Below are 24350 nucleotides of genomic sequence, written 5' to 3'. Positions count from 1 at the left end.
CAGCTTAAGATAAATAAAAAAGGAGAGTTTGACACTTGGGAGTTGAATTTGTTGAGATTTTTTCAGATACTTGAGACAGGTTGTGTAATTCACCCCAGCGTACACCTGTCAGCATGAAACACTGGAATAAATGGATGCTGTTTTTTTAGAACAAGAAGTCACATGGTACTGCCCGCTAATATAAAACTGTGAAGCTGCTTTTAGGTTTAAACAGTCTCCAGGATACAAAATGCATTTAGGGGTTGCTCGATTATAATTTAAAATCAGTGCAAAAATCTCTCCAACACAAACATCAATTTAATATCACAGGGAAAAAAATCCTGCCAGGTAGATGTTCAACACCAGAAATAATAATAATATTAATAATAATGTTCTAAATAAAGCTGTCACTTCAATACAAACACCACTGAAACACTGAACAGCTAAAAACAATTTATTTCCCAGGACTTTGCATAGTAAACAATGTAGAGGAACAGTTGTAGAACACCGATGATGAGTGCGTGTGCGGTTAAACATGCATGCACCATCTGATCTGAGGTAAACACAAACATACCAGGGTAGAAGTAATACTTCATGTAGCTTAAGATAAATAAAAGAGCGTTTGACACCATTTGAATATTAAGATTTCTTCAGACACTTGACATGAGTTGTGTAATTCCCCTCAGTTTACCAAATACCTGTCAGCATGCAGCACTGAAATGAATGGATGCGCATTCAGGTCAAGCTCTCACAAGGCACTACCCATACCAAGGGCATATCAGGTGTCTGATGGAAAAACTTGGTTTGGGAAGTCTAATAAGCCTTAAATATGTATAAATGACCACACTGGTGATTGACATAAGCATGCTGGCCTAGCTCCAAGTGCAAACAATCCACTAAACAAAGCAGGGATGAGACACACAAGCTCAAGAAGTAAAAAGAAACTGGAAAGATTAACGCGATTTAAATAACTGAGCTAGATATGAAAAAGCTGGCATCCTGAAAAAAGATCACCAAGAAATAAAACTAAGATTTCAAAAAGAGTTTTAAAAACTCCATACTTGACAGAGGGAAAAATAAGATGAGGGCAAAGAAAGAGAAAATGCTCAACATCAGGCCTGACAAATAGTTTCAAATAAAACTTAAGCATCTATGATAGAAAATATTGAAACTTCAAAAAAAACATCAACATAACAAAAAACAAACAACAACTAGCACTCCCTCCTGCTGTCAATATTCATATAAATTAAGAAATCTAATTGCTCCCATATTGACCAGTGATCTTAGAATTGCATATTTTTCTCCCAATTGCCTTTTGGAGCTTGCTTCTTACTTGAAGTGACGCGCACGCACGCACGCACGATACAAATAGAAAAGAAAAGTGAGGGGACAACAGGTAAAGTACCTTTCTTCATAAAACATGTAAATGGTATGAGCGACTCTGTAGAGCTACGGTCACAAGCCTTCATCTAAGTCAGCACACAAAACTCAATACAAATATACACAACACATGAATACACAAATCAACTCCTGTTAAAATCATCCAGTCTACATTTACTTACAATAAACACAACAGTAAAAACAGCATTTCCAATGTAACACACTGCTTTTGGCTGCCATGGGAAAAACGACTTCTCAATTGTCCTGCCAGGAGTGTGATATCAGTGCAGCGATCACGACGTAAGCGGCGAGAGCGCGCCTCCTGCAGTCGTTCAGTTCCTGATGCTGAAAGCTTTGGTCTTCTTGATGTTGAGGAGTGGAGGTTTAATCTTTGGTTTGTTGTCAGTCTTGCTCTCTCGGTCTGGGGAGGGGAATCGTTGCCTGTAGATGTCTGGGTACTGCTTCTGAAACTTAGAACAATAAGAAAATTACACTTTGCTGAGTCTGCAGATTTCCAGCATTTTTGAGGATATGAAGTGACTTGTTATATCCTTGTGTGAACGTCAGGAATCTGAAGGCTACTGAAAATAGCTTTCAAGTTGAAAACACTGCAAATTGACTCAAAACCAAATATGTGTGAGTGTGTATCAAAGACAGCCACTGTTACCTCTCCCATAAGTAAGTGGGAGACTGTTTAAAACCATGGGGTTTGGCATGTTAGCTACCACTGTTACAGTTTAAAACATCACACCATACTGAAGGAAATTTGAAACTTGATGAGAAACTCATTGGTCAAGTACTAGGGTTACAAATCAAGACAGGAAGAGGGACACTTCTTTATTCACTTTGCATCTGTGTGCAAACAGAACCAGACTTGAGGCATCGCCTGGACTTGCAGTAGACCGTTACCTGTTTCAGTTTCTTGCGTCTGTCCTTCTCACTGATGTTTTGATCTGTCACCAGGATCTCTAGCAGCTCCTCCATGGCCTTCTGAGAAGACTCCAGTTTTTGCTGTTCAAACTCCGCGCCACTGATCTGATGGCAGAATGTGTAGACCGGCAATGGAGGGCAAACCGGATCGCTTTTGTCAGTCTTTGAAACAGAGTCAATTGGGACCTGAAATCAGGACAGTACAAACATGAAGAAATCAACATGTTAACAGATTTTAAAGCTCCCAATGAAGCTGGCAGGTTCCTCCAGCAGCATGAAAAGGTGTCTTTTGAGCATTCACAGCTATCAGCTTGCTTCTGCAGTTGTATTTGAACAGACATGCAGGGTATCACTTACTCTGCTTCTTTAAGAATTAGTTGGTTGTGGTTTACAGTTTGGAGGTATACCTGTGATGTTCGTAGGTACTGTATATGGTCACTGATGGCACCAAGCAGGTACTCTGGGACTGAGAGGATGCTTTGCTGATGATCCATTAAAAATGACACCAGCCTGGTTGCTAACAGCTCATCCAAATCACACTCTTCAGCACTGCCCAGGACACAGCCTGAAAATGTGTGAACCATCTGAAATCCACGACAAACATCCAGATACACAAGTGAATAAAAGGTAAACAAACAGGGACATCATGATAAAAGAACATGACATACATGTCTGTGCTCACACTTCTTTAGGGAATGTTCAGAGTATTAGACAGGAACAAAAAATATTTGCTAGCTCCTTACCAATGTCCGGGTGCCGATAGCAGGGTGGAGGCGAGGCATGTCTACATTCTGGCTGATGCGTGACGCCATCCTCATGAGCAGCTGCAACTTCCTGCGGGAGGCGGGTGGAAGGAGGAGGGTGCAGAGCTGCAGGGCCTCGATGGCTACACGTTCACACTGAGGCTGGAGAACGCCTACATACAGGAACACCGTTAGAAAGTCACGCACACGCAAGTAAGTGTTTTCAGTCAAACTGAAGAACCACACTTCAGCACCACATTCATCCATTGCTACGTCACACTTGCTAGACTACACAATGAATGGATGAATGAGAAAATGAATCGACTACAGCTATGGTGTGAATTGAGGCAGGTAAAGCTTGTGAACATGACACTGCAGCACGACTGTCATCCAGGAATGAAGGACTCCTATGCCATCTTCCTTTTAGACTGTTTCTATAGATTTTAATGAAATCTGGGGGTCTGTATGAGAAAACAAGCACTATTTATCTGGCTAAACTGTGCTGCAGCTACATGATCTGTGAAACAGACTTTTGCCTTTTTCCTGTTGTTAAATATCAAAGGTCAACTGCTGAATACAAAAACAGAGGCCATTTTCTGGAACTGGCCTTCCTGCTTTGAGTGAGGGAACAAACTGGAGCTAGTAGGGGTGAGATGTTAGATGAGGTTAATTTGATTAGACATAGACACAGAGACAGGTAGAGGTGAGAGGGTCTTACTGTGCTCATTTTGGTTTTTGGGGGGTTGGGAGTTGCCGGCGGACACAGACACAGGCGCTTTGAGCAGTGAAACAGGTTGTGACAGGTGGGACACTTCCAGAGAGCTGAGGCAGCGGCGAACAGCAGCAGGTGCAGGAAGCGTCCAAAGGTTAGAGGTGCTGGAGGCCGGTCTGGGTCCTGTAGCAGCATTAGACCCTTGTGCTTTGGTTGCAGCAGATGAGAAAGAAGAAGGGAAAGGACGAAAGGAGGAAGAGAAGGGATGACAGGAAGATAGTGATGGAGGATGTGAAGCTGAGGAAGCCTGACACTGACTGGAAGGAGAGTTTACACTGAGGCAGCTTGCTGCTCGACCCTGCCACTTAAGCTCTTTGACATCTTCCTCCCTGGTCTCTATGACGATGTCCAGGCAGCTGCTGAAGCTGTGAGGCCGTAAGGAACGAGACCTGTGTGAAGCTGACAGTCCAGCCAAGGGTATGACAGACAGCCTGTTTCTGGCTGTAACTCCTGGAGCGTTTTCAGAAGTAATGGGTGCTGGTTTGGACACAGATGTCCCGAATGAACGAGTGTGAGGTGTTGTGATGGAAGAGCTGTCGTCCTGGCTCCTGCTGCTATAGGCAAAGGATGCCAGGCTGTCACTGGACTGAAACAGCTGTTGTCTAGTAAGAGGGGCAGAGTCATCCAGGATTGTTTCCAGGGAGCAACTCCTTGTTTGAGGTCTTGTGGGAACAACTGTACTGAGGCTGATGCAGCTGCCTCCTAATGGGCCGTCATCGGCACCGCCGCCTCCTTTCAGTGCTGCCAGCCGGGACTGAAGTTTCCCACCAATTACCTCCCTCATGGGGGATTCTGTCTCGTCGCATGTCCCCTGTCTGAGCAGCGACAGGAGGAGACACTCCGTGGAGCGAAAAGACGACTTGGCTGGAGGGGGGACTGCAGGAAGGTCTGATTTCTTGCGCTTCAAATGCTGGCGCATAGAAGGCGCTGCAACGTAGCCGCAGAACACTGAAAGTGAATGAAGACATGGAGAAGGGGGGCAGAGAAAGCCAAGGGGGCAGGCAGGGTGTCAGTGCAAGCAGACAGCAAAGGGGAAGGAGAAGGTTTAGTTAGTTCAAACCATTACTGTTCATACAGCTGATCAGGCACAACAAAAACAAAAAGTGCAGCAGCTCACATCACAGTTAGGATTCCACAAACAACCAAAACTTCTGTTAGGGGGTCACAAAGCACTGTTAGAGCTCAAACACTCAACTCACATTGGAGACAACATGTCAGAAAAGACCTGCAGCCGAATTTGATCCTAACACAACACCAACATGTAGATTCTGCAAGGCCTAAAAGATTAACAGGAAGCAGCAAACCCACCTAGAACATTGATAAACAGCTCATACAGTTCATATGTGAGCAGTGGCTGTGGGAGGCTGTAGAAGTAATCGGACACTGTTTTGAAGACATCTCTTTCAAAGCCAGGATAGGATTGTTGTGTGCCGTTGTACTTTGGCCCTGGAAATAAACACCATGTTACTGCAACTGTAACAACACTGAATAATATCTTCAGTAAATAGATCCATTAAACCACATAAAAAAAATCTATTAAAAAAATAATGATAATAATAATAAAAAAAAAGCTTTTTCCTTTTAAAACTGTTAATGCAGGACATAGTTGCAGCTACTCACAATTGGCCAGGCTCCTCATGGCAGACAGAACCCAGTCTGGAAGGTCATCTATGGAGGCAGTTCTAATGTTAGACTCTTTGTTGGTTTACAGTATAATGAGTCAAACTCATTTAAGTTCGAGACCTCTGGATTAAATTATGTCCAGACTTTTTGGTTCAAAATTGCCCAGAAACACCACATTTTCACAGATACTTTTACCTGAAGAAAAAAAAATGTATTATGTTGTTTTGGCCTTTTACACTGGAGAATGGCACTTCTAGGACTTTAGTATGTGGTTCAAAGCACATCCTTATGGTAAAAAGTATTTTTTCAAAGATGAGGTCTTTATACATAAACTATCCTGTACATTTTTTTCCTTTATACTGGTGTGTGAACCTACTGGTCTTGTCGTCCAGTGTGACCACTCCGTGTTTGTTGACTTTGGTCATATTGTGGATGATGTTCTGTGGATTCACATAACGATGGTCTAAAACCTCGTCAAGAGATGGAACATCCAGAATCCTCTGAAGACTGAAACACATACACAAGTTTTAGATATACATGGAAGTCTTTCTCATTTTTTTTTAATTTTTTTTTGCACAGAATGGTTTTTTGGGGGGTTAGATTTGTGTGTTTATACTGGGTCAGCGTGATGTCTCTCCAGATCTCCTGTTCATCCTCCACTGTCAGCTCTCGTCTCTGTTTCTGCTGCTCTTCTTCTGGCTGATTGTCGCCTTCCTGCTGTATTCGGAGTGCAGGATCCACATTTTCCTGAAACACATGTACGGAACAAGGACCAACATCACAGAGTGAATCTTATTTTTTTTTCTATTAGTGCAAAACTGCATCTATGAACTTGTTTTTCTCTCAAATGCAACATATTATTGTTTTAAATTGAAACAGTGATAAATCTAACTCACCTGGGTTTCTTTCTCCTGCCTTCTTGTGCTTCTAAACCTGAAGAAACCTTCTTTGTCCTTGAATGAAGGTCTCTTTTTTATGGATCTGGACTCTGAGGCTGGAGCTGAACAGGGGATGGGTTTCAGAGGAGAAGTGGAAGGAAACCTGTGGACAAAGAAAACAAAACCAAAAAAAAAAAACAGACTGCTTGATGCTGTGTGGAGCACAATCAACATATTAAGCCCCGTTTTGTTAAATAATCCCCAAAAGCACATTTCTGCCAACAGATTACCTGTACAGCACATTGTTGTCCTCCAGGTCCTCTGTTCCCCAGCGTCCCTTTACATCTTCAATCACATGGTTCTTCAGAAACTTCTTTAGAAGCTGAACTGTCTGTTGCCTGGTAACGTCGGGGCCAAAGTTGCTGTTGTTACAGAGCAGCTGGTGCAGCCAATCAACAGCAGCAGAAGCAGTGAAACAGGAAGCATAGTGCCTGAAGTTCTGGCGATGTTTCCTGAGGGGCATGCCAGCCCGAAACAAACGTGTCACCTCATTCCACTGAAACAGGACACGCACAGTTCAAGCAAGGAAACAAGATAACAATGTGTCATACGGTACAGAATTGCTCCATTGGAAAGCTGATAAAAGTGCACAACAATATAATGACAATTGACCGTGAGAAGTAACAGTGGGTAAGACAGGACGCTTCTACTATAGAGAAGATCGCTAAGCTGTAATTAAGCCAGCACAGGATCTGCTGATTCAGATGCTGGCAGATATAGCCAAGCGTTGGTACACATTTCATCAACTGGTAGCTCATTATGCACAAAATTCAAAAAGCATGTGCAGCGTTAAGACCAGTTTTACTTTAAAACAAACTATTTTGGTTTCTGCAGGCATATTGCAGATTCAGGAATCACAAGACCAATGACCTGCAGAAGTCACTTAAGTTGTGAAATAAATTCCTGCACTGATGGACTGGAGGTTTGACAGCAACCGGATTGACAGGTGATCTATCCTTTAGGTCCACCATTAAAGGTGAATGTTAAATGGTCTGTATTTGTATAGCGCTTTACTAGTCCGTAAGGATCCCAAAGCGCTTTACACATTCAGTCATCCACCCATTCACACACTGGTGATGGCAAGCTACATTGTAGCCACAGCCACCCTGGGGCACACTGACAGAGGCGAGGCTGCCGGACACTGGCGCCACCGGGCCCTCTGACCACCACCAGTAGACAACGGGTTTAGTGTCTTTCCCAAGGATACAACGACCGAGACTGTCCAAGACGGAACTCGAACCGGCAACCTTCCGATTACGAGCGATCGTGAATTTTCTTTTTTAAAAACATATAAACACAGTTTCTTTAAGAACCATATTTGTCAGCCCTATGACACCTGCGCATCTGTTACACTTATACAATAACAGAGTAATCGAGCAGCCATGGGACGTTAATTGCAAACATTATTGGTTTAGGATAAGGATTGATCTTAATGAATGAACTAATATTTGTAAACAGAATTGCTCTAAATATTCCAATTCCACCATCCCAGTGAATTTCTTTTATTAGAAACTCAAATATGTGAGTGTCTATAGCTCACTGAACAAAGGTTGTTGACATATATATTTAAAAGACATCACCGCATATATTGGTGATGTCACATCACATCAGTGTCGTTAATGAAAATTCGTACTTTGAGGTCCAGTTTTCAAACGCCATGTAAACTAATCGGTCTCGTTAGCTGGATTACAGGTGACGTTTGTTGCTGAAACAAAGTCATGAAGATGATATTAAATCAGAGAGAGCCACAATTTTGCAACGCTGAAACACAGAGAGGATACTTTACTGTGAATTTCTTGCAGTATTGCTTTTAGAGAAGCCGGCAAAACGCGTGTGTTTAAAAGCAGCTGCAGCTCAGTTTAGCGCTTCCGTTGATGACGATCTTACACTGGGTAGCTAGGTATTAGCTAGCTCGTGAACTTTAACTTACCAATTTCGTGGCTCGGTACGGTCCAGGGCTGATAACATGAGAACTCATATTTATCACGGAAGGGCAGCGCTAAGGGTTTCCTTCATTCGCTGTAGCGACGGATACTATCCATCACTCGAAGAAATATTTACGCATTTCTCGCTACAACCTTTAGTTTAGTTACGGAGAAACTCTCCACAGCCTGGCAGCTCCCCATCTGTTCAAAATTACGAGCCCTGTGCTTCTGCCACCGGATTGGATGGACGTTCTGGTCACGTGACCAGCCTCTAACGGAAGAGGGTGGAGGATCAAAACAAAAAGTGGACTGTGGGGTATTTGGTAGTAAGGCTATTTGAAAATTCTCCCAGTTGACACTAAATTTAGGTCTACAGTTAGTTACAGCTGTGTCAGCTGTAGAAAATGACTGTATTGCTATATGCTGAAAGGCCATGCAGGTGTATTTCCTCGTGTGCTACGGTACCCTTTTCTTCAGTTTTCGTTACATTGCGCATTCTTATATAATAATATTCATTAAATCACCGGCACGTAAGCTGTTAAAGTTAATTCCAGGAATTTCCCACCTCTATCATACGCTGTATTTGTGTTTTAGACCTGAAGATTCAGTAATTATAAGCCAGTGGTATAATGCATTTGTTATCTAGATGCCAATTTAAGATTTGTATAATTATACTTGTAAACCAATGCAACATCTAAAAGTATGCCTTTGACTGTTGCACTCTGATGGCTCTTAAAAACCTCATTAATCTTTGCTTTTAAACGCACTGGATGCTCCTCCTCAACCAAAAACTCAAACATATTTGACTACAAAGCCCAGCTACAGAACCAGGCTCATCACCAGAGCCTATATTTAAACTTCATGCTCTTTGCACATGGGTTTCTATTTAAAAGGTTTCTAATAAAAATAATTAATAATTATACATTTTATATAAAGATGTGAGTGTTTTACTGTTCGGACTATCCTTCTGTTCCAGCCTGTCTTAAGTGAAGGAGCAAGTCCTCCTGGGGAGGCCTTTTGCATTCACTGAGGCATGGAATTTACATTAGCATATCTTTAAAAGCACTCTGTAGGGGAAATCATTTACAGCCACAAAGAGATGAAAGACAAAAAAGACAGTGGGTGTTAGAGACAATTCTAAAGGGATAGATACCAGGAGGATGTGGTTGACTCTGCCCACACAGTAATGATTCCTTCCACTTGCCTCCGAAGTTGGGAGTTGGAAGTGACATGAGTCCTAGACTGAATGCTTGGCTTTCTATCCTAATGATAGAGCCTAATGCTCTGCGATTGGCTCATTTAGAGAGTCACAAAAGCTCAATAGTAGCAGTACATATTGAAGCTTTTACAGTTTTACTGATGTTTACTTGAAATATCACCATCTTGGTTTGTTAAGTTGGGGTTGGTGGAGCTGCTCCAATTTTCTGAGTGGCAAGATATTTCCTATTTTATGCACCCTTGTATTTTTACAGTTGCATTTTTTCTATTGGTATTTGACATTGAAAATATCTGTGGCTCATTTGATGGATTAAGAGATGATAACTTTTATTCCCCAGTGGTTCCCAAACAAGATTTCCAGACAATAATTCCCCCCCCCCCAATCCTCTCACACTTTTTCATGCGTTATCTGCTATCCAGATGTTCAGGCCACAAAGGCCCTAAAAGATGGGCTCCATAGATCAAGTCAGCAGACTAACTGAGGAAATCAGAGACTGAGATATAATTTGTCTTGGTTCCCCTTGAAGGAAGCCAGTCTGCAACTGTAACCCACCTCTGATGCACAAAGTAGACAAAACTAACATCATATGGATGAGTTACAACAGTAAAATGCTGCTTTTGGATTGCTGCATAAGTGAACATACAGTGGTCACCTCAAACAAGGAAAATCTCTGGCTCTCACAGACCTGTAACGTCTTCTGTAAGAAGCTTTTCTGTCCCCCACTCGTTACCTGTATGAATGGCACCTGTTTGAACTCATCATCTGTATAAAAGACACCTGTCCACAGCCTCAAACAGTCAGACTCCAAACTCCGCCATGGCCAAGACCAAAGAGCTTCGAAGGACACCAGGAAAAGTATTGTAGACCTGCACCAGACTGGGAAGAGTGAATCTACAATAGGCAAGCAGCTTGGTGTGAAAAAATCAACTGTGGGAGCAATCATCAGAAAATGGAAGACATACAAGACCACAGATAATCTCCCTTGATCTGGGGCTCCACGCAAGATCTCGTCCCGTGGGGTCAAAATGATCATGAGAACGGTGAGCAAAGATCCCAGAACCACACGGGGGGACCTGGTGAATGACCTGCAGAGAGCTGGGACCAAAGTAACAAAGGTCACCATCAGTAACACACTACAACGGCAGGGAATCAAATCCCGCAGTGCCAGACGTGTTCCGCTGCTGAAGCCAGTGCATGTCCAGGCCCGTCTGAAGTTTGCCAGAGAGCACATGGATGATACAGCAGAGGATTGGGAGAATGTCATGTGGTCAGATGAAACCAAAGTAGAACTTTTTGGTATAAACTCAACTCGTCGTGTTTGGAGGAAGAAGAATACTGAGTTGCATCCCAAGAACACCATACCTACTGTGAAGCATGGGGGTGGAAATATCATGCTATGGGGCTGTTTTTCTGCCAAGGGGACAGGACGACTGATCCGTGTTAAGGACAGAATGAATGGGGCCATGTATCGTGAGATTTTGAGCCAAAACCTCCTTCCATCAGTGAGAACTTTGAAGATGAGACGAGGCTGGGTCTTCCAACATGACAATGATCCAAAACACACCGCCCGGGCAACAAAGGAGTGGCTCCGTAAGAAGCATTTGAAAGTCCTGGAGTGGCCTAGCCAGTCTCCAGACCTCAACCCCATAGAAAATCTGTGGCGGGAGTTGAAAGTCCGTGTTGCTCGGCGACAGCCCCAAAACATCACTGCTCTCGAGAAGATCTACATGGAGGAATGGGCCAAAATACCAGCTACTGTGTGTGCAAACCTGGTAAAGACCTATAGTAAACGTTTGACCTCTGTTATTGCCAACAAAGGTTATGTTACAAAGTATTTAGTTGTATTTTTGTTATTGACCAAATACTTATTTTCCACCCTGATTTACGAATAAATTCTTTACAAATCCTACCATGTGGATTCATGGATTTTTTTTTTTCACATTCTGTCTCTCACAGTTGAAGTGTACCTCTGGTGCAAATTACTGACCTCTGTCATCATTTTAAGTGGGGGAACTTGCACAATCGGTGGCTGACTAAATACTTTTTTGCCCCACTGTAGCTACAGCGAGGGCCTTGAGCCACTCAGGGAGAGCTGGGTCAGGAAGGGCATTCGGCATAAAAATGCCAAATAAAATGCATAGATCACTAAAATGCATCAGTGAAGGCAATCTACAGTAATGTCATATATAACAATACTTGATAGGGGTCCTTTTCAATCATTTTTAAGATTTAAGTTAGAATTCTGGGTCTGCTGTGTATGTGCTGAAAAGTGTAAAATATCGAGTTTCTGCTTATCATTATAGTTATTATTTAAAAAAACTGAAAACATTTCATTCACTGCGTAATGAACTGATTTAATTCATTCCCAGCCGAGAAGACTGTATTTGTGTCTTTACTGTATGACTTGAACGGAAATCGACAAGCTGTTGCTGAAATAATGAGAAAGGCTGCCCCCAGCTGGGCACAATAGGGAACTACTGCATTTTTGGAAACCTAGTCACTCTTTGGTAATTTCAGTATTTTTGTTTTTACGCTTGTTTAAGATAAGAGATAAGATAGAACTTTATTAATCCCTCGGGTGGGTTCCTCTGGGAATTTCGATTTCCAAAAAGCACAGCACCGACAGAAGTTACAGTTACAGAATGTTATATATATATATACACACACACACATATATAAATACAGAGACAAATATAAATAAAATATACAAAGGGGATAAATAGAATAAATAGGAATAAAAATAAAAATAAAAATACAAGTGAATTGCACATTTCAAGTATTGAGTCTATTGCACTGTTGACTATTTACAAAAAGTATTGCACAAGGTATTGTACAGTGAGGTGAAGAGGCACTACAGCTTAGTTGTTCCCCCCTCCTTTGTCCTCCTGTCTCCCCTCCCTCTCCCCTCCAGAGAGGAGTTAAACAGTCTGATGGCGTGTGGGACAAAGGAGTTTTTAAGTCTGTTAGTTCTTGTCTTTGGGAGAAGCAACCTGTCACTGAACAGACTCTTCTGGTTGTTAATGGCCGTGTGCAGAGGATGCCTGGCATTGTCCATAATGTCCATCAGTTTCTTTAATGTCCTTTTCTCTGCCACTGTCACCAGAGTGTCCAGCTTCATGCCGACCACAGAGCTAGCCTTCCTGATCAGTTTCTCCAGCCTGGATGAGTCCTTCTTTGCTGTGCTGCTCCCCCAGCACACCACAGCATAGAAAAGTACTCCAGCAACCACCGACTGGTAAAACATCCTCAGGAGCTTCCTGCAGATGTTAAAAGACCTCAGCCTCCTGAGGAAGTACAGTCGGCTTTGGGCTTTTTTATACAGGTGCTCTGTGTTGCAAGACCAGTCCAGTTTATTGTCCACCCACAGCCCGAGGTACTTGTACTTGTTGACCACCTCCTCCCCCTCTATCTGAACCGGCAGTGGACCTTCTCTGGACCTCCCGAAGTCCACAACCAGTTTATATGTCACAAAGACAAACGGGAATATTTTGGGGTATGCACTCTTCACTATAGTATTTGATTTTATTCTGTACAGTTGTGTACTGTATTTATTCTTATTATATTCAAATTTTTGCTACATAACTTTTGCACTGTCCACTTCCTGCTGTGACAAAACAAATTTAGTTTTGTAATAAAGGTTATCTTATCTTATCGTATCTTAGAGAGCGAATAAAGATCTTACAAGTGTTAAGGACGACAGCCAAAGTGCTAGTTAAAGTTGGTTTCCAATTACAATTCAGTTATGTTTTTTTTACTTCCTAGTTCAGAAATAACTTAAAATATGTCTGATCCGACAGGATTTGTGTTACTTTTTTTTTAAATAATATTTTTTGCAGGGAAAAATCTGCCGTGACCCGGATTCGAACCGGGGTTGCTGCGGCCACAACGCAGAGTACTAACCACTATACGATCACGGCGAGCTATCCGTGGGATGAGAAGCACGAGTCGTTGACAGAACCCCTATGCTCGCATAGTGGTGAAACACTAAAATCCTATTAATTATGGCCAATACGGGACCAACAGAAAAGTCATTTAGAAATTCGAATTACAGTTTTTATCAGACTTTGCTGAGCGAGCAGCAAGTTACTTCTAAAACGGTGAGAGACACGTTTGCGGTCTGTTTGCTTATGGCTCTACTTTCTTCACGTAGTAGAGTGGACATATTTTCTGTGCCTCGTGGTGTGGGCGTAGCCTACGGCGTTTTAAAAACGTATTCGCTTGCTGATTGGTCAACCGTCGTGTATTCATACGGATTCAATGCATTCTCTTTACCCATTGGTTACGGGGTCGTTATCTCTCGTTTATCATTGGTTCAATAAACAAGACGTCCGAATTTCAAACTAGATTGTCTGTCAGTGTGTTGTCGAAGGAAGCGAGAGTGAACGTTTGCTAGCTAACAAGTGTTGGGTCTAAACGGCCATTTGGAAACAGTTAACATGTAATTAATGTTAACTAAGCTGTTTTTTTTCTAATTCATTTTATAAGCTACAAGATTGACTTTATTAATTACAAATGGCACAAGGCGTACATTCGGGACAGAGAGGATTTTTGGACTTCAGTCCAACAAGGAGAGACTACACAGACAAAGAGAACGATGTTCCTGTCCTGAGTTTGATCCAGTTTTCAAAGGCTCCTTTCGTAACCTTTGGGTCGGTTAAGCTGGGTACCTCCAAGTCGGCTGTTCTGAGGATTGAGAACCCTACAGAGTATGCTGCAGCGGAGGTTTCTGTTGATAAGATCCCCTCAAGTAAAGGCTTTTCAGTGGACTGCAGCACGTTCAAAATCCAGGTATGTTTTAGCTTATACAGAAAATACACGAGTACCCATTCACACACCAGATTCCAAAATCCACGGGGATTTTCATATCATTAAATACACTCTTAAAGATTTCTGTTTATAAGAGTCGGTCTTTGTTTCCAGCCTGGGGGCTCATTCACTCTGGTGGTGACCTGGACGCCAACCGAAGAAGGTGGGATCAGAGAGCTAATCGTCTTAAATGCCAGTGGTGTCCTCAAACACCAGGCTGTCCTGCTGGGGAGAGCAGAGGCACCAAAAAGGAAAAAGGTAAGCATCCACAGCTTTACACGGAGGCTCTTACAGCTAATGTTACTCTCAGATAGCTGAAGTTTTTTTTTCCGCCTTCACTTTGCAGTATGTCTTGATGAGCAGCTGCCAAGTAAGAAAGCAGCAGTGAAGACATTATTTATTCCAAAATACACTGTTAATCATCGGAGGTCACGTCAGTCACTAAACAGAAGTGAAACCATGTGAAAAGTAAAACAAAAGCATTTTTAGATCAAGACAAGTTGTTGGATATGAAATATGGTCATTGATCTGTAAATTGTAATGTGCACGTAATGACAGACTCAGTGAAAACTGAGATATATTTATATCAGGATGTTCATCATTGTGTTGTGTCTGGCTTCAGCTTTTTTTTTTTTTTTTTAAATTTTAATGTTGCCTATTGTAACAGTGTTTTTTAACATACATTGCATCCACTGGCCTGTCTCACTTGAGGTTAAGTTAGGCTGTATGTGAATGAATGACTTTAAGCTATTTTAGGTAAAGAATATCACATTTGACCTCAAATGAGAAAATGCCTTGCCTTTTTTGTACCAACAGTAAGATACAAAAGTAAGGCTTTTCAGTAATAACTGGTATGACTCTTTAGTCTGATTATTATGAGGCAGTTATAGCCTTAACTGGAGGCCTAGCTTATATGATTTGTTTTGTAGGCTGCAACTTTACACATCATTGAAAATGTGTGTGTGTGTGTGTGTGTTTTCAGAAGACCTTATGGGACACAATCAAAAGCAAGAGAGAGGGTGAAAAAATGACAACACTCAGAAGGAAGGTCGAGCACCCCCCTCTCAAGATGGCTGCCAATAAAACCTTCCAAGTGTCTCGAAATCCACAGTACAAACGAGACAAGCCACGCAGCCCGCTCGCTTCACTTAACGAGGGCAAAGGTGCCATAGAGAGGTCCCTAATCAAGCACAGCCCCGCTGGGGATCGCTGCCTGAAATCAGACAAGCAGAAAGCCTTAAATCTGAGCCAGGAGCAACAGTCTCTGGTCTTGCCAGAAAAGGAGAACGTCCAACAACTTAATAGGAACTCTCCGCTGGTTTTGCTTGTCCCGGCTGCACAGGTGGTAGACTCTGGTAGCATGTCCGCGAGCCCAGATGTCCTTGCAGGAAAACCTGAAAACAAAGATCTTACCAAAATCCTCAACAGGACGCTGTCGCCAATTGGGACGCCAGAGAGGTTTAAGAAGCTCATGCCTTGGATTGAGTCAGAAATCCCACTCCCTGCTACTGCAAAGTCTGCAGCTGCTGCTGCTGACAGTGAGTTACCTAGAAGCCCCCTCCCGTCTTTGAAAGAGGCCCTGTTTCTCATCGACTCTGATCTGATCGATGTTAACACCAGCCCTCCAGATAATAATTCGAGCTGTAACTTTTCAGATTCGCTCGAATCTAACAGTGAAAAACACGGCTGTCGACCTGACACAGATGTCCTCAAAGCGTCATCTGGTAGCCCTGAGCTGTCAGAGTCCAGCGAGCCCAGACTTACTTTCTTTGTCAGCAAAAAAGCAGAGAAAGTGAGAGAGCTGTGTGTTTCGGAGGCTGATAAACTTCCTGAAGGGACAAAAAAAGGTTCTTTCACCTCTGCCACAGTGACAAAGGGTAAGGCACCGGTGGAGGCAAATGGTTCAAGTGGAAGGAAAATAAAGAAGTCACGACGAAGGCTCCTGCAGAATACGCTGGAGCTGTCTGATGGCAGCTGTCCGTGTGAGTCAGGTCCAGAAAGTCCTAGCCTTCCTGTCATCGACTCGGACAAAGGAATCAGCCCGTGTGATGACAAACCTCAGGTCCCAGAGTTTATCTTCTCCAGCACCAGCCCGAGGCTCGCTGCCTCACCTGCACCCATCACCTTCCCTGTCTCCTCCCCTCCACCTGTGGCTCCTTCTCGCTTTTCTTTCTCAGTAACGTCCCCACCTCATTCAGTCCTTGCTCCTGTTGCTTTTACCGTCGCCTCTCCAACACCTGTGAGCTCATCTTCTCCTCATCATCATGACCTTTTGTCAAAATCTAAAGTGTACGAGCAGCCCCTAGCAGTTTTTACACCTCCTCATGTTCAGGAAGACTTGTTTCCCGTTAACGTAGTAGCGAAGAGCAAGAAGAGGAAGAGTGAGGAATTTCTGAAAACTGATGGGAAGAGTGAAGATGACAGGAAAACCAAGCAGGTAAAAAGGAGCAAGGTAGTTCCTGGGAAAACCGAGCCCTCCCGATCAGTCCAGGAGAGGAGAGGTGCATCACAAAGGCAGAGAACATCAGGTGAGCCTCCTTCAAGAAGGTTGTTCATGTCTTTGTTGAGTTGGAGGCTGTAGCTTGTGTGTCTGCTGTTTTAGATATGCTTTATACTAACAGCTCTATTATGTTCAGAGAGAGGAGGAATAAAAAAATCTAGACTATATCTCCACAAACTTTAAATCAGCTCCTTTTGAATTGTTTAAGCTACTTATGCTCAACACATTTGTTTTCTTTTTGTATCACATATTTATTTATTTATTTATTTCACTTTCAATAAAAGGGTTGCTGGTGATAGTGATATATGGCTCATGCCAGTATCGGTTGATGTTGGTATCAGCCGATGTTGTCCTTGCTGACTGATTATTAGTGGATGTCACTGGCTGATATTTATCTGTCACATCAGTTTTGCAAACTGGCTACAAAACCAGAGACAGTTCAGTTGATTTTAAAAAGATTTCATTCCCTAAACAAAGGGCTAAATGACAGACAGAAAAAATTAAATTTAGCCATCCATCATGGGAAGCTGGAGTTTCTCTCAGTCTGTCACAGGGTTGTAAAATAAAATAAGAACGGAAAAGATATCGTTATTTTAAACTTTGGTGCTGGACTCGGAGCACGGGGTGTTATTTTCAGGCCGTGTTTGTAATATTGGCAGTTTGAAGGTGAATAACCTGCTGACGGTTAATGTCCTTATATTGTGGATTATTGAAGTCTGATGCAATTTCTATCCCTCCCCGTAGGCTCAGTTCGCTCAGTGACCGCATCATCTCTAAGGACTATGAAGTCTGCAGTTCCCGCCCAGGCTAAGCTACCACACTCCAAAGCAGTCTCACAAGGTATACAGGAATATGTTGAAAAATTGGGGTTAAATAATGCTTATAATCCTTTCTGCACTGTTACAAAAATGGATATTCGTACAACTCAGGGCTAAAGTTTTAAGTAATAAGTTAGCTTGCATACAAGTCATTCGTACGAGCTAAAAACTCTTTTCCTTGACTTTGATAGGAAATGTACCATTGGTGGGGAAAAAACAAAACAGCTTAATTAAAAGGATTGGAAAAGAGTGTGTTTAGCCTATAAAGTGACATGAAGTGCTATCATCTATCTTAATCACTTATCCAGTTCAGGGTTGCAGGGGATGGACGTAGTCCTGCTGTCACAGGGTGAATGCCAGGCTGACAGGTTGCCAGTCAATCATTTAGCTTTTTCTTATTATGGTTATCAGAGATGCTTTGAGTCACTTCATTCAATAAGCATCCTCCTTAAAGAAAATTGACTACTCCATCACAGCCATAAGACCAACACAGATTATTTTGATCTGTGTGAGTCCAAAGATAAAAGTATGGAGCTGGAAAAGGGCATAATATAACACATATAACATAATATATGTTTAACTGCAGCAAAGAACCAAATACTTCATGTGATTGTGTGCCAAGAGTGGAACTGTGGTCATTTATGTGGGAGTCAGGAGTCAAAGTGAAGTATGTGAGGGTGGTGCAAGACATGTATGAAGACATGTAGGAATTTCAGGGTGGCTGAAAGGTATGGTCAGATAGGAGTCTCTTCAACTATCTTTACCCATCACACGACTCACTATGAGCAAGGATTTGGTGACAGTGGGAAGGAAAAACTCCCCTTTAACAGGAAGAACTTTAACTCGGCGATCTGCTGCGATTAGTTGAGGGAAGGAAGAAGAGTGAAAGTCAGTGGAAGTGTGATAGAACATACGTGTGTGAATGAAGGATGATACCCTGTTACGACTCATAAAGGGAGCAGCTGATGATGATGAGGATAATGGCGTCAATAACAGTTCCTTCTGTTGTTCACAGGTGCTCCATCTCGAAAGGCACCTGGTGCTCCCTCTATGAAGACAGCAAAAGTAATCGCTGTGGCACAGTCGAAGCTGAGCTTTATTAAGCCTGCACAAACAGGTGTGTGAACATTGGAAGAATCATAAACACTGTGAAATGAGCTTTGTGATTTGCTTTTATCTTTAATTTGTTTGTTTTTGTACTATTTTCTTTCAGCTCTACCCAGACACCCGATGCCGTTTGCTGCCAAGAACATGTTTTACGACGAGAGGTGGATAGAGAAGCAGGAGAGGGGTTTCACATGGTGGATCAACTACGTCCTCACCCCAGATGACTTTAAGGTCAACACCGAAGTCGCCAAAGGTAACAGGCAGCAAACATGAGAAGATCATGGTAACACCTTAAATATCTCTAACCTCTTAAATCTGTACCCTCCTCTTGTGTGTCTCGTGTAGTAAATGCTGTGTCCCTTGCTATGGGCGGTGACGACAAGTATAGTGTGCCCAAAGCTCCCACCAAAGAGGAGATGTCCTTCAGCACTTACACAGCCAGACGCAAGCTAAATCGCCTCCGTCGCTCCGCCTGCCAGCTGTTCACATCTGACGCCATGGTCAAGGCCATTCAGAGGCTCGAACTGGAGGTGGAGGCCCGGCGACTGCTTGTCAGGAAGGACCGCCACCTTTGGAAGGACATAGGTAAGAGTCCTGCTTAATGAAAGCTCAATGCTCTGAGATTCCTGTCACTAAGGCCTGTTCGTGTCATCTTTCAGGTGAACGTAAAAAAGTCCTCAACTGGCTCCTCTCGTACAACCCTCTGTGGTTACGGATCGGACTTGAGGTATTCTGACACATGTGTTTTCTTCTAATGTTCAGCGTTTGCCATTTCCAACAATTTTGTTATTATTTATTTATTTATTTTTACCCTGAATATTGCTCATCTTCAGACGATCTACGGAGAGCTGATCTCACTGGAAAGCAACAGCGACACCTTGGGCCTGGCTGTGTTCATCCTCCAGCGACTGCTGTGGAACCCGGACATTGCTGCAGAGTTCAGACACCCCCGAGTGCCCCACCTTTACAAAGATGGTAATTTGAGAGGATGTTGGGTCAGCGTCAGAGCTAATAGAAATACCAGGAGAGCCGAGACTTTTAGTTTAATTGAATTCAAAGTAATTAAAAATGGGGCATTGTTTGTGTGTTGATCAGCCCAGGTTTGCTTTTGAATTTCCCACTTGAGCTGTAGCACAAGTCTCGGTTTGCCTTTATCATCACCAGACAGAAACACTTTATTATAGAAAATTAACAACTTGGGCATGAGTGCAACCTTAATTAACCGACTTCTTGTTATTCCTTCGCTGACTCAAACTTTTAATTTCCTTCTAACAACACAACAACAATGACATTTTGCACTGGAATAGATGTGCTTTATATTATTAGACCGAGGAAAAAAAAGAAGTAAAATAGATGAGGAAATGGGCAGCACAACCAAATAAATATAACTAAATAATAAATATAGATACAGTGTGCATGATGCTCAATGTTATGCTGCCAGATCTATAACTGTCTGAAATGTGCAGCTGCAGTTGCTTCAGTTGATGTGATGATTATTGGATGATCATGATTATTCAAATGTTCCAAACACAAACCTAATTGATTAACACTCAGGTGAAAAACAGGATGTTTCACTTTTTCTTTTCCCCTCTTCACTTTGAGTAACCGATTACTTTTTGAATGTGATTAGTTCTCATGAGGCTTAAAGATCACTTTGGATTCACTGGATTAATGTCCCAAAACCTCTAATGTTGTTTTATTCCTAAAATTAATCTGGGAACATAATGCTGAAGAGCCCAAGACAGATGACAGAGCAAAGGATGAAGGAAATACTTTCCTGATTTTGTAGATGTTTGGAATTCCTTTTTAATCCCACTTGCAATTAAATAATTCAAACAACTTGGGAGTGTAAAGACTACTTTTTAAAACAAGGATATCTTGTGATCAAAATAAGAAGATTTCCTTTGTAAACTGGAAATTGTCTTGATTGTCACTGTATGAATGCCTGTTTACCTTTTCTCGGTTAGGCCACGAGGAGGCGCTGTCCCGCTTCACTTTGAAGAAGCTGCTGCTGCTCGTGTGTTTCCTGGACAAAGCCAAAGAGTCCCGGCTCATTGAACACGACCCCTGTCTGTTCTGTGTTGATGCTGAGTTCAAGGTACGCCAGAGACACAATGTGTCACCAACAAACATTTGTGGAAAATTACAATTTTTGTACATTGAATAAAAGCTTAAGATAATTACTCTTTTCTTGGTATTGAATGGGAGAGCATATGATGTCATTGTGCTTTTGGAATGATGATAAAGAAAAAAAAGCTTAAATAGGTTAAAAAGATGAGTCTTGAACTGCTTTTTGAGTATACTGAGCTCATGGATCAAAGAATCGAGGAGAGAGATTTCAAGAATAAGGGTCACGATTGCAAAGGCTCAGTTAGCTTTAATTAGTTTTTCTTCTAGATTTAGGGATGGATAATAAGCTCTGATCAGGCGCCCCAAGAGTCCTGGTGAAAAGTTAATCTCTGTACAGATATGCTTCACCATGAAGAGGCCTGAAGATAAAAACTAGAGGTTTGAATTGAATTCGAAATTTAATGGGGAGCCAGCACAGTGAGATCTGCAGAGGTGTGACGTTAGAGGTCTCGAAGGATGTGGTAACGAGCCTTGCAGCAGCATTTTGCACAAGCTGGAGACGATCCAGGGAGGTTTTACTGAGGGAGGCGAAGAGTGACTGAAATAAAAGCATGAAAAACAGTTTCCCCTCTTCTGGTCTTTTTGGCTTGTGTTAACCTCTGTCGTGCTATGTACTGCTCAATTTTTTACATTTTTATTTAACAGGCAAGTAAAGACCTGCTGCTGGCCTTCTCAAGGGACTTCCTGAGCGGTGAGGGGATCCTCCCGCGGCACCTCAGCTACCTCGGGTTACCCGTCTCCCACGTTCAGACGCCCCTGGACGAGTTCGACTTCGCTGTGAAGAATTTGGCAGTTGACTTAAAATGTGGCGTTCGTCTAGTGTGAGTGTGTCGGCATGAATTTTAATGCGATGCTCGGATCCCAGATGCGTGTGTGCTTCTCTCAGAGGTCAGGCTCAGATAGGCAAGGGAATTGGGAGCTAAGGACTCTCAGACAAGGCGGTTTCAGACAGGGGATTTCCTTCCTTAATTTCTCACTGAAGGATTTGCTCTTTGACAGCCCTGACAGTGGTTCAGTTTGTGTCTGTGAGTCTGTTAAATAAATTTTTTTTTTTTTCAGAGCAAATCTTTGACTCTATTTTATTTGTGTCAGGTTCCCGACAGGTTATGATGCAATTTAATGTTACATATTTTTCTGTTTTGTAATTACATGGGTATTTTTTTTTTTTTTAATATCCTGTATTTCAAGTGGGTATGTTGCCCCTAATGTTGTCCTGTACTCTGATTGGCCAACATGTAGTTAGGGTTATAACAGCATTTAATTAAATGTATTTAAAGAATTCAAATTGACATGAGCCAGATTTAAATTGGCAAAAGCTGGATTTGACCTTGACTAGCCCTGTATGTGTGGATCAGGTTCTCATTAGATACTCGTTTATGTTCAGCTGCTGCTGCTGTGGGATTTAAATGTGTGACATAAACATTTCATTGCATGACAAATCAGTTGAAGCGATGATGATGATGATGATGGAAGCTAAGGATCATCTTTTTGCTTTAGGAGAGTGATGGAGCTCCTTGTCCAGGACTGGACTTTATCTGTGAAGCTCCGCCTCCCGGCCATCAGCCGCCTGCAGAAGGTCCACAACGTCGATGTCGCTCTACAAGTTCTCAAAAGCAAAGGGATCGACCTGAAGGACGAACGTGGTAATTAATCAATTTCTGAAAATCAAATTTGTATATACTGTTTAAGATATGAACATATTCGTTGTGTTTTATATTCAGACACTTTCTTTGGAAATCTCACTGCTATAGTTTTGCCTTGAGTGTAAACAAGTTCTATATCACCTTGTAGTCTGCTGACTTTCTTTCTTACTAAACTTTATTGAGCTTACATGAAAAGAAAATTCAGAACTTTGCTTTGATGGTATTTAAATGTTTTGTTTTTATTTTCAGGCTCAACCATTGATTCAAGAGACATTGTGGATGGACACAGAGAAAAGACGCTGAGCCTGCTGTGGAAAATCATCTTTGCATTTCATGTGTGTATGCCTTTGTTTCCCCCATTTGAGAACCCCCATCCCAATAAGTGAAGAGAGTTGATTGATATGGTGTTACTGCATCATATGTTCAGGTGGAGGTGATTCTGAATGAGGATCAGCTCAAGCAGGAGATTGGCTTTCTGAAGAAAACCCTGAGGACTAAACGGAGGCTAGCATCTCTGAAGGCCGATCGGGGTCTTCGGCAGACGCCTGCAAAAACCAGAGTCCCGTACGAACATGGCAGCACCAAAGTTACCCTGCTTATGGACTGGGTCCGTTCCGTTTGTGACTTTTACAACCTGCAGGTGAGACTAAATAGTTTAATTTTAGCTAAGAAACCAAAGAAAATAGTTTCACATTCAGAATTAAACTGATTTAATTGAGGCTTGTTTAAGTTTTATCTCTTTTACTGGTTGCTTTTACACTTTGCCCACTAACTACATTTTTTTTTTTTAACTTGAGGTTGATGCACACTAAATAAAACGTTACCTTGATCTTACAAAGCTGTAATACAGTAGATTTTGGTCATTGTTTTGTGTCGCTTTTAGATTATATCTACACACTTTTCCTCATTGCTTATCATCTTCATCTTTTTATAATCTTTGCAGCTTCTTGTTTGCATTTTTTTTATAAAGAAAATAAATAAATTAATTATCTACTTTAGGCTACTAAATCTCAGTTTATTTGCAATGCATGTATTCTAACTCCTTTGCAAAGACCGCATCATGATTTAGACACAGATTTTAAGAACATGGAAGATAACCTTGTGCATTCACGTGACTTACTTTATACAATGTTACAAAGATATATTTTCACCCAGGCAGTGTAGGCGTTTACCCATTTCAATGTGCGTTGTAGGCAAGTTATCCAAACAAGGATACATTTAGCTGAACCATGGAATTCGTGGTGGGCTACATTGCTAGAGCACCCAAAACCCGCAAATTTTGGATGTGGTTGAAAAACGTCTTTCAATGTCTATTTTTTTTTTTTCTATAGCTTAAACCCTAAATATGCTTTTCGGTGGCATCTCAGGGCTTTCAGAAGAACAAAACGAAACAACACTGTAAATATAAATGATATTTGTGTGATGCAAAATGACAGGTTTGTTGGTTTTTGCTGACCTTTGGAATTATCATATTTGCCACAAAACGCAACCTTGACATTGTAATATATAGATATAGAGAGAGAAATTTTCAGAAAACTCTAGTTGGAAACGATAAAGTCTCTCTCTGCCTGTGTGTGTGCAGGTGGAGAACTTCACCGTGACGTTCTCGGATGGCCGCGTCCTGTGCTACCTTATCCACCACTACCACCCGGGTCTCCTGCCAGAAGCGTCTGTCAGTCACCGCACCACTCAGACTGTCGAGTGCTCACCAAGAGGCCGACTGGAGCTCAGCTGCTCAGCCAGCGACTCCGACAGCTCCTTTGAGTCCCTGCCCACAGGCCCAAACGGTATGTCAGCTGTGTGCTGCAACCTTAGTGCAACCATCTGTGCCGGGGGG

At 42.2% G+C, this 24350-nt stretch overlaps 2 protein-coding genes and 1 non-coding gene across 3 annotated transcripts in view; 1 reads left to right on the top strand and 2 right to left on the bottom strand.

Annotated features, from left to right (window-relative positions):
* Nucleotides 1-415: 415 nt before the first annotated feature.
* On the bottom strand, nt 416-8536 carry depdc1a (DEP domain containing 1a). Its single transcript, XM_026148078.1, has 12 exons — nt 8296-8536; nt 6596-6861; nt 6324-6468; nt 6044-6174; nt 5804-5934; nt 5425-5472; nt 5113-5250; nt 3751-4752; nt 3033-3205; nt 2697-2873; nt 2269-2475; nt 416-1829 (listed from the first exon to the last, which is right to left on the bottom strand). Exons 1-12 carry the CDS (start codon nt 8341-8343, stop codon nt 1692-1694), a joined length of 2604 nt encoding a protein of 867 aa, XP_026003863.1. The 5' UTR covers nt 8344-8536; the 3' UTR covers nt 416-1691.
* Nucleotides 8537-13354: 4818 nt separating this feature from the next.
* Nucleotides 13355-13426, bottom strand: trnah-gug (transfer RNA histidin (anticodon GUG)). Its single transcript has one exon. It is a non-coding gene; the product is annotated as a tRNA-His (tRNA).
* A 396-nt stretch (nt 13427-13822) lies between these two features.
* The window catches only part of aspm (assembly factor for spindle microtubules), a 31191-nt gene continuing 20663 nt past the window's right edge, over nt 13823-24350 (top strand). Inside the window, exons 1-15 of the mRNA XM_026146828.1 lie at nt 13823-14297; nt 14430-14573; nt 15298-16843; nt 17560-17655; nt 18649-18750; nt 18847-18993; nt 19086-19325; nt 19400-19467; nt 19574-19715; nt 20708-20838; nt 21516-21691; nt 22368-22513; nt 22763-22848; nt 22941-23153; nt 24096-24300. Of these exons, the coding sequence (XP_026002613.1) occupies nt 14022-14297; nt 14430-14573; nt 15298-16843; nt 17560-17655; nt 18649-18750; nt 18847-18993; nt 19086-19325; nt 19400-19467; nt 19574-19715; nt 20708-20838; nt 21516-21691; nt 22368-22513; nt 22763-22848; nt 22941-23153; nt 24096-24300 (3718 nt within the window). The 5' untranslated portion in view covers nt 13823-14021. The remainder of the gene's footprint in view (nt 14298-14429; nt 14574-15297; nt 16844-17559; nt 17656-18648; nt 18751-18846; nt 18994-19085; nt 19326-19399; nt 19468-19573; nt 19716-20707; nt 20839-21515; nt 21692-22367; nt 22514-22762; nt 22849-22940; nt 23154-24095; nt 24301-24350) is intronic.

The sequence above is a fragment of the Astatotilapia calliptera genome, chromosome 17, assembly GCF_900246225.1.
Source record: "Astatotilapia calliptera chromosome 17, fAstCal1.2, whole genome shotgun sequence".
Lineage (NCBI taxonomy): Eukaryota > Metazoa > Chordata > Actinopteri > Cichliformes > Cichlidae > Astatotilapia > Astatotilapia calliptera.
This window is presented reverse-complemented; position numbering and strand designations above follow the sequence as displayed.